An 11,192-nucleotide genomic window follows, 5' to 3' on the forward strand; every position below is an offset into this window, starting at 1 on the left:
AGGATGAAAACTGCTTTGGGGGTAAAATGAGCAAGGAACGTTTGACTGTCCTAGTTGGAGGAAATGCGTCTGGGACAGAGAAATTGCCCTTACTTGCTATCGGAAAATACCGATATCCCCGATGTTTCAAGAATGTAAAAACGTATCCTTTGGATTACAAGTCTAACAAAAAGTTTTGGATGACATCAGTATTATATGAAGACTACGTAAGAAAATTGGATCAGAAATTCTTCGCTAAGAAAAGAAAACTGATCCTCTTTATGGATAAATGCACAGTGCATAGTGATCTACTAAATTTGAAAGCAGTAAACTTGCAGTTTCTCCCGCCAAACACAACAGCAAAGTTGCAGCCCATGGTATCAGCCGATGGTATGGACCAGGGTATCATAAAGTGCTTCAAACAGTCTTATCGTAAATGGCTTGTCAGAAAAATTATCTTAAATATTGTAAGCATTTAGAAGATTTGTAATTAATAATCATTAATTAAATAATGCGACAATATTTTGAAAGTCCAAAACCGAAACTAACGGTAAGTCGAACTTCCGATATGTCGAAATTTTTCGTCAGTCCTATCAGATTAGAGTAATCGCGAATTCACTGTATATATATATATATATATATATATATATATATATATATATATATACAAAGAGAGAGAGATTCGAGCACTCCATCCACTGGAACATTGCGATTCTTCGCCTAAGTATTTGTGGCCATACTGGTAGGTGTAACAACAAGTACCCAGTGAGGAATTAAATAAATAAAAGTTTAAGCCAGGGGAATCATACAGGATAAAGTTCCTCTATTTTGATACCAACAGCCAGACTGTAGCAATGGTGTCAACATTGCGCACAGGCTGCCTTTACTTCCCAGACAATTGAGAAGAGCTTCTTGCCAACACTGAGGATCAAATTGCTATGACAGCTCTGTGATTTTTACCACTGAGCCATCGCGACTCTCTAACATCTATTAATATTCTTCAATAAGACTAAGAATTTTATTGCAATAAATTATTTTAGGGAAGAATTATTCATTCAAAATAATCTATGTATACATTATTTAAAAATATCATTTTCTAACGAAGAATATTTCGTTTGGAATTCTCCGGATTTGTATAGCAAGTAAGTGTTATGATTTTTATAATAAAAAGCTTACTTGAAAATAATTTATTTTTCCTAATTTGATGATAGTTCTCTACAGAATGGTTTTTCTACGTCTGATTAAGAACTTTAAGACTAGAAAGAAGAAACAATATGAAAGATTTTTATTTCAATCTGAGGAATTTTCAAAATCGTTTTTTTTTTTTTAACGTAAATCTTCCTTATTTTACATTTTTTAGTTTATAAATAATGATTTTTTATTAGAACTTCAAATTTTTTGATAAAAATTGTTATCTCAAACATCGTAAAAAATTGTATGTGTTACTAAAAGAACTATTTTTTTTTTCTAATTTAATTTTCAACTCTACAAATAAATCATTGACAGAATCGTCTTTAGTACACCCTGACTGTAACATAAGGTTGTGAGCCTCTTTCAGAGATCGTCAAAAAGAGCTCCCTAAATAAGAACCTCGCTCAAATATTTTGAATACATTTGAATCTACTTATTTGTTTTGTTAATATTTTTTTTTTTTTTTGCTTTTGTTTTATTATTTGATTTTCCCGCATTTGGTGTGGAGATTCGCCTGAAGTCTGGGAGAGGTTTTGATAGTATTTCTTAAAGATGTTCTTCAATGCAAAATCTATGGAAAAAATTCCTTGCCCCCTAAAAGTGGTCGTAAATAGAGGAAGTCGTTATACAGAGGTGGTCTTTCCTAGAGGTTACACTGTATATCTATTCAAAAGCGTACAAATTAAAATTTTGTTCCAATTGCGGGAAAAAAATAAAGGTTTTGCGGAATGACGGTGCTTTATTTCTTTTTCAATACCAAAAGTCTACTTACTTCTGATAGACGCAATTTAATTAATTTTGAATGCTGTGCCGGCCAGATGATCGAGCAGTTAGCGTGCCTTACTGCGAAGCCAATGGCAGCGGGTTCAAATCCCGCTCAGGGCATGGATGTTTCTCTGTATGTTGTTCTCTATTGTGGGCTGTGTGAGTGTGGCCACTTCCGGCATCTTTCTAGGCTCAGGACGTAAAAGTTCAGTGCCTGCCATTAGAAGAAAAAAAATTGAAATGCTGTTAATTTTGAAATTGTATAGAAAACGTGATTTTTGAGTCCTCCCCTCCGATCCCGTTAAGTAATGATTTGCCCCCCCCCCCGATGTTTGAGAGTGATAGGGTTAGAGAAATTTCGAAATTTTTCTCGCTTTCTTCCCCCGTCTATAGTGAACCTTCAAGGGACCGAAATTTTGGTTCGCTATAACCGGGAGTTCACTATATCCGTTACGCAGGCAATTTAACTAATGGTTCCCTAACTCCTTCCTTTTATCTCACATTATTCAAATAAATGACTGAAAAATATTATGTAGTAGCAAAAAATGTATTATTTTTCATTACTCTTCGTCTTGCGTGCAAAAGAAAAAATTAGTAATCTTTAGCTGATGAGCAATCCTCAACATCAGATATGGAAACACTTCTCGACTCTCAGATAATTTTTCCTGAAATTCTGTTATTCCACTTTTTAAACCTGTCTAACCTGCCATTCGAGCACATAAATGTAGTCACATAAAATCGCTTAGCAAATTCATCGACATTTGTCCAGATACTGGAAGATTGCGGCTTCTTCGATTGGTGAACCACTTCAGTAATGCTTCTTCAACATCCTTGTGATCTGCTTTTCTCAACTTTTTTCGTCCATCTAAATTTTTTTCATGAGCAGAAATTATTAATCGCCTATTTTTCTACATGTTACAAACTGCAGATTTGAATAGTTTATATTCCCTGAAAATATCAGCTTGATTACATCCATTTTCAATTTTTCTGATTATGCCCATTTTATCATCAATGAAGAACGTTTTACGTTCACTGCTCGCCATAGTTAAATTTGAGACACTTGTTTGCAGGAATTTTTAAACTGAACTGAGAGCAAAAAGGAGTTGAAATGAGAGCCTTATCAACACATATTAGTGTCCAACCCTTTGACCAATAATGAATAATTATTTATTCCCTCTGATAGAAAATGCATATTGATCCCACTGACACCTTACAGGTGCATCATGTGCCTGCAGCTTGGTTTGCTTAGGGATGGGAAAGTGGTAAAAAAAGAAGCAAACAAGAAAAAAATGCTTATCGCTACACTCACCTCTATAGATGGTTTTAAAAATCGTTATATGTATTTATTTTGAAGTAGAAATTTCAAAATTATTACAAAAAAAAAAATGAAGAAAAAAATCTGGTGAAGACAGAAAAAAGTTCATTATATCCAACTTCCTCACTTTTTTGTTCACTGTATCCACAAAAAATAACATTACACGCGTGCAGCAAGGTACGGGACCGAGCATTTCGTTCACTATATCCGGGAGTTCACTATAAACCGTGTCCACTTTATAGCAGGATTTGACTGTATTTATTATTTCGGATTAATATTGTACTTAACATGTAATTTTTACTGCTCATAGTTAAAATTTAGTTCTTCAGATTCTGTGATCCCGCAGTGGACTAATCGTACTGACGCGATTCCTAGTAGAACGCCGAATTCAAGCATCAATATCTGCGGTCAGTAAGCGGGTGGGTGACCACTTTAATCAGCCGCCGTTAGGACAAAGAGTGCGCTGTATCGGTCTCAATTTATTTCGGAACTAGAGCAGTTTTATTTTCCTTCAAAATTCCCAATGTTCCCCAAAATTCCGGGTTTAATCCCTAAAACTCGGATTTTATTTTCCCTGTCGTTCAAAAACTATAAGATTTTAACATCACTAAAAGCAATAAAAACATTTAAAATAATATTTTACTCACTAGTTTCAGGATATGCATTAGTCTCCTTTCAGAAATCAATTGCTTTTTGAACCGAATAAATTAAATTAAATGACTTAAACAAATAAGTGAAATTCAATTTTTGCTTAATTCAATTTAGAAGAATATTCGCAGGTTTTCTGTCCGTACTTGTAACGAATTTTAACTTAAAATGTACTTCACTAAAAAAAATTTTTTTCTCGATGTGAATGTAGTAAATATCAGAGAATGGCATTTTAGTGCACACATGTGTTGGAAAAAGGGTGATATATTTTTTTACGTGCCATAGAATAACACAGATTGATTGACATAACATATTTGGAAATCTTAAAAAAGTTATGGCAAACAATCCAAACAGATGTAGAAATGTTACGGTATTCAATAAAATATCAAGTTCTTCGACGTGAGCATTCCTTAGAAAAAATGTCTTAACAAACAGATGTTCTGTGCAAATAGCTAAAAAAAAGAGCTGTCAACTCTCATTCATTGTTAAATTTCTTATGGGTTGTCATGTTCTAAAAACAGTCATTTTGTCCGCCTTCGAGTTGTCATCTTTTGTTGAAAGAATTATATATATTGACAAACTGAAAAGTCATAGACAGCCTTTTTCGAAAGGTTTTTTCTTGCTAAATATTGGAAAGGAAAGTAAGTATAGATATTTTTCTTTTTAAATTATGACCACCGATTACAGTAAAAAGCTTACTCAGGACTTGAATATTCCAAAGCAATTTAAAAAACGAGATTTCAAAAGATTAGCTGCTGGAAAATCCAGCTATAATGTCAAAATGGTGGGGCGATTTGGAAACAGTAATGCTACTGCCGAGAAAATGGTAATTTTCAATGACATAAACACGCTGATGCGTTTTAGAAGATTAACTGATCTTGAAAGACTAGCCGCTGGTTGCAAAGAATTAGATCGTGGCATGAATTGGTCAGATGCTTTAATGGGATTCTTCGGAACAGCAGCAGCGGTTGCTGGCATTCTATTGTTGCCCGGATTGGGATTGGCGCTGTCTGGAGTGTGTTTTGGCGCGGCGTTAGGCAAAGGAATTCTGGGGTCCGCCTCCATTGAAAGAGATTGCGCTGATGTACCATTTTATGAATTAGAAGTGAGACTAAACAAAACTTTAGGCGAAACAAACCGGAAATTAGATCAGCAAGCGGAAATATTAAAAGACATTTCTGACAACGTCAAAAAAACTTTAACGGAAGTAGAAAATATGAGAGTTGCAATGGATCGAGGATTTGGGAACATTTTAAATTCTTTAGAAGGACAAGATGTGAATGAATTGGTTTCAACTATAAACAAAGCTTATAAATCTTTTACGTTCAGTGAAAGTAATAGAGGAAACGCTCCAAAAGATCAATATGTGAATTTTATAGAGCAAGAGATTGGAGATAATCTCTTATTTAACTACGTTAAACTGGGAGGAAAGTTATACGAAGCGCTATTTTCGATCATCGACAAAAAGTACGCGGTCCCAAAAGATATTAACCACCAGAATGCTTACAATGCTCTAACTGCACTCAGTTTCGGAACCGTTACATATTCCAATATTGTACTTTCTTTATTAGATCAGTATACTTACGTTGCCGAATATTATTACCAGGAACGAGATCTTATTAAATTTAATAAATATCTTGATCGCCTCATATTTTATTTTACAACTTTTAAACACATTTTTACAACATCTAACAATGGCATAGTTAACGATGTCATAAAGATTATGGAAGAAGTACAGGAGAAACACGACATCAAAAACGCTAAAAAAGAATTGTACAATGCCCTAGTAAGCAAAACAAATAATTTGAAATCGATAAAACAAAATTTTCATATTATGAGTTTGCATATCCTAGAAGAAACGCCGACAAATGAAATTGATATTATCTTTAATACTGGTGGGAAAGTAAGCAAAACGAACTTTTTAGATTGGGAAAGAGGAGTCGAAGTTAGCTACGCTCTTCAGTACGAAGAAGATGGTAAATATTCTAAAATAAGCAAATGGGTGACTCAAGAAGTGCTCGACATTGCTAACCCTCAGATATCAATTAGAAACTCCAACCGAAAAAACAGAATTATTTTTCGAAAATTTGATAATAATCCACCAGAAGTGGTTCGCGTTATTTCTGGATCTCAGTTACAGTTTAGGGATCTTGATAGAGATTTATATGATTTAGCATCTAAAAACTCTTACAATGACAACAGTATAATGCAGAATATGAATAAACTTTTAAGTCTTGGTGCCAGCGTTTCTGCCGTTTTTGAAAGCAAAAGAAGCGTGATTCACGCAGCAGCTGCTGCAGGAAGAGTGAATATGTTGAAGCGAATTTTAGAAGTTGATCGTAAAGTCCTTAATCAGAAAGACTCGGTAGGTTACACTCCTTTGCACATAGCTGTTGAGAACAAAAGAGATGATTTCGTGCGCGAGCTAGTAAAACAGGGTGCTGATGTCAATGCAAAAACGAATGAGCATGGCGTAACACCATTACATTTAGCAGTGCGCTTCCAGTCCGAAAAAAGCGTAGAATATTTATTAGCTAGTGATAAAATCAAACCTAACGAGGTAGAAAAATCAGGAAAAACTGCTCTACACATCGCTGTTTCAGATAATTCGTTGAGCAACAAAATTGTTGAACAATTTATCAATAGTGATAAGGTAAATGTGAATGCCAAAGATACGTTAGGACTAACAGCCTTACACATCGCAGTTTTGTTAAATTCGATTGACAATTCCTTTAGTTTAATGCGCAGTAAAAATTGCGACATATACGCGAAAGACAAAAACGATATGGCCCCCATTCACTATGCCGCAATGAAAGGGTATAACGGTATGTTCAGTGGTTTCATCGCATTCGGTATTGATAATCTAAACTCCCCTGGTTCTGATAAAAAATGGACTCCTCTTCATTTTGCAGCCTATTTCGAACACGATGATCTGGTAGATGGTTTGATGCTGTGGGTAGGGACGAAAGGAAAAATCTCTGCAGATGAGCCTGATGTAGATCTGCAGACGCCACTGCATTTAGCTGCACAGGCTGGTTTGAAACAAGGTATTATTAGCTTAATGCTTTATGGCAATGCAAAAGCTTACAAAAAGACTGCTGAAGGCTATACACCCCTTGCTATAGCAATTCTTAACAAACAAACCGAAGCTGTTAAACAGATAGCATCGTTAGAGGGAAGTTATTTTCAGAAATTGCCAAATGACACCTATACCAGAGATATAGATACACGATCGTGTGAATTAGCGAAGGAAAAGAATTTCATGTTTGATTATTTGGTTGAGCAAGGTCGCTGTAAAAGGAATAAATTTAAAAAAAGGAGTTTAAATGTAGAGCCTAAAACAGGGGAGTTTAGGGAATATAGTAGACACTTTCCCCAAAAACATCACACCGAAAATGGAGCTAAGCTATTAGCTGATCCCGACAAACTGAATGAAGACATGAAAGTTAAGGAATTCAAAACTCGTGCGAATGTTGATGTCAGTGGTGCTTTGCTCTTGTTAGATTTACTCATTCGCAAATTTACTAATGAGAAATATGCTTCAAACTGGAATTTCGTAAACTCTCCTTACGATGCGACGGTTCAGGCTTTGGAAATCACCGAGAAATTTAATAACTTATTAAATGAAAAAGATTCGGAAAATTTAGACTCTTTTGATGCTTTTTCAAAGATACACAAAGCCATACATAGCGGTCATGAAAGTAAACTTATGGACACGTTATGCTCTTATATAAACGAATTTGCATCGCTGAAGCCTGAAGAGGTTAGGGGAATTCTAAACGCGGTTTTACCAAATGAACCACATTTAACGTTTTCCAAAAATATGATCGACAGAAAGCTGGTAAGTTTAGTTGAACATTCCTGCTTTGAGAAAACATTTCGAATTTGATTAGAGAATGTCAAATTACAAATTCCCTACTAATAGGGCTCAAGTAAATTTCATTGAATCTTATGTTTAATAAGTGAACTGATAGATATTTTTGCTGATTGAATTCGCTTGAAACCTCTTTAAAATAATTGAATCTAAATTTATTTTTAAATAGCTCTTTCGTCATGAGAATATTAATAATTAAAAAAAATTTTTTTTGTAGATTTCAGGTATAATTAAAAAGAAAAATGAATTATAAAATCCAGGGGACATCTGTTTGTAAATATCATAAATGCCGACAAAACAGTTTTTCTACGTTAATGAATTACATTTATGATCAAGAAGTACGCTATTTTTGTTTATGGATGAGCTATTTAAAAAATCTCTATCGCTGAAAATTTTGAAACCTTATAGGTACTTTTTTGAGCTTTTTTTTTATTAACACATAGCGCAAAACATCTTTACCATAGATATAGCAGTAAAAAAAATTTTTGATAGGGGGCATATAATTATTATTATTTTTTTGGAAATTAATTTTGTTCTATTTTAATTTTGACATTATATCCATGAGTTTTATACTATACATACTAATTTTCGAAAACACATAAAAAAATAATACAAGAAAAGAGAATGTTTATAATTTTTCTGTATTTAACCAAAAGAAGTTGGTAACAATAATTGTATCGTCAATAAGAAAGGTTTTTCTACAATACGATAATCTTATTGATAAGATATACTTTTATTGTATCCATTTGGCACACGATAGATATCATAACACACTATAGATATCGATATAATTTATTCATTCAAAGGTAATACTGTAAGGCAGTGACAATTCTTATTTTTTAAATTTATGTAATCTTAATCGTTTTTAGATAAAAGATGTATAATACAGCTTCAATGAGTAAATCTAAATAAATAAGTAAAAACAATTAGCTTTGATTTTCTAATTTATTTTTAATTTTTTCTAATTTTTTTCTAATTTATTTCTAATTTTTTCTAATTTATTCTTAATTTTTTCTAATTTTTTTCTAATTTATTTCTAATTTATTTCCTTTTCAATTTCTAAGCTTTTAAATAAATATTTAAAAATATTTTTGAGCGAATTACACTCTTCAACTTCCAAAACTAATACTAATTTCTTGTTTGAGTTATTCAACATTTTAAAACAAAAATAAATAATGAAGTCATATATACAAGTATAATTTTAAAATTAATGTGTTTTTAACACTTATCTAGAAAGTTTAAAAGATTTGTATCACTTATAATGTATGTTAATAATTTAATCTTTTAATTATTTAATCTGGAACGTAGTTAAGAACTATTTTACTAAGTTTATTCGCATTCTTCAGCAAATCTTATTAATTTTTTTTTTTTGGTTCAATATGATCTTCCCCAAGTCTGTTGTAATTTTTCAAAAATGTTTTGACAATCTGGACATATTTCAGATTACATACTATTCAAAGACGTCAAAATTCTAAACGTTATTTCAAAAACCATCTATAAATAGGAAAAAAAATTTTTCGCACTAGTTAAATTTAATGCAACAACTTGTCAAAAATCTTAAGAATGCATAACATCTAACGTTCCTCATAGATATATGCTTCTTGCAAATAAGAAAAAAAACATAACATAAATTTCGTCGAGTTTTAGGGCATAGGAACAAAAATAAATTGAAAACATGGTAAAAATACTTCTGGCAAATTTAAATAGGTGCGCATAAAGATAATTTAATCATGGTTAAAATAAAGTAATATAATTAAAAAATAAAATTATGATTTATAAACTACACCTAAAAACTACTCACTATGTTTATGAACATGATACTTAAATTTTGTCCATTTGAAATTATTGCGTACCCTATTTCATTGCAAAAATTCATTCTTCAGGTAAATAAAATAATCTATTCTAAGAAGACTAAAATACACATGTACTTTTTTATATATCTGCGGATCCGGTGAATTGCCCGACTCCGTTTTACCGAAGGGTACGTTTTCCCAATAGGGCTGGCATGTAAAGGAAATGAATAGAATTTTTTTGTTATTTTTTGTTATCGTTTATATAATATAGCTCGCTATTGTTTGTAAGACATATTCATACTAATTACACATTTTTCAAAAACTAAAGATTAATCCACTCAATAATATGTGTCAATCAGTTAGGGTTTTCGTAATTTTTTTTGTCGAATGCATTGTCGAACAAATGAGTTTTTGGGCAAACGAAGTAATCAAGTTGTCAATATTCCGAGTGTTGGGAAAAATGAACTAGGCCCATATATTCGTTTCTTTGTGCTATCTTTCTTTCCATCATGTAGAAATAGGATACTTCATTGGAAAAAAATATTTGCTGAAATTCTCTAAAAAAGAGGTAAAATATATAAATTCCTAGTTAAAATAAACTGAAATCTCAAAAGTAATGATATCATTTCACTAAGCCTACGCTACATATCAATATTTACCAATATATTTTATCAAATACCCTTACCATATACTCTACCTTTATAATTTACCTAATAATCTTTCCTTAATTACTACTTCATAAATTTTTAATAACAAAATTCAATACAATTTTTCAATATAGTTTGATATGAAATGATTTTCATCTGCTGTTTGAAAATTGTCTTGAGTTTTGAACAACTATGCTATATATTTAATTAAAATTTTGATGGCATATCATTTTGCAAATTATTTCATCTATTTTAGAGATTGATTTCCTTTGAAAAGATGTCAATAAGCAATCTCCTGTCACTATGTGAAGCCTAATTTTTATAAAACTATGTCATTAAATATTATTATATGAATTAATTAATAGAAATCTATGCATTAATACAGAACAAAAAAGTATTATACAATGTGTATTTTTTAATGGAATGCATTATGTTAAAGCAAAATTTATCTTTTTTGTTGTTATATATGATAGCAATAATGCTCCCATAAGAATAATGGTTTTAGTATATAACACATCTCAATAAATACGTGCTTTCATGAAAAACTATAACTGTAAGAAGTTTAAATTATAATTATATAACTGTAAATTAATGTTACATATTTGTTATTAAAGGTACCAATACTTTTAATTGTGTATAATTAAATATGCTATGTAATAAACAAATGTTTGTAAAAAGTTAGAACGAATTTTTAAAAATGTAACCTCTGAACTTGTATAGTGTTAAAGTATTGTTCAATCTTAAACTGTTGTACTGCTGATTTGTAACAGTGAAATTCTCCACTATTCTTTACAGTTTGATTCTTAAGAAAAATGCTTTGTTTTGAATAGTATTAGATTTTCATTATAACAAAGTAATGAAACCTCTTTTTTTATAAGTAAACTTATTTGCAATGCCTACTTTCAACCATTTACAAATGATTGATTTCACTTTGTTTATTATTTATCTAAATTAAACAACCATCTGTTCAAATTTATGAA

General features: G+C 31.5%; 1 protein-coding gene across 1 annotated transcript; it reads left to right on the top strand.

Moving 5' to 3' along the window:
* Positions 1–4,483: 4,483 nt before the first annotated feature.
* LOC139426407 (delta-latroinsectotoxin-Lt1a-like) lies at positions 4,484–8,015 on the top strand. Its single transcript, XM_071185196.2, has one exon. It carries the CDS (start codon positions 4,569–4,571, stop codon positions 7,785–7,787), a length of 3,219 nt encoding a protein of 1,072 aa, XP_071041297.2. The 5' UTR covers positions 4,484–4,568; the 3' UTR covers positions 7,788–8,015.
* The last annotated feature ends 3,177 nt before the right edge of the window (positions 8,016–11,192 follow it).

The sequence above is a fragment of the Parasteatoda tepidariorum genome, chromosome 5 (genome assembly GCF_982258835.1).
Source record: "Parasteatoda tepidariorum strain Cologne lab strain chromosome 5, Ptep-v5.0, whole genome shotgun sequence".
In the NCBI taxonomy this organism is placed as follows: domain Eukaryota; kingdom Metazoa; phylum Arthropoda; class Arachnida; order Araneae; family Theridiidae; genus Parasteatoda; species Parasteatoda tepidariorum.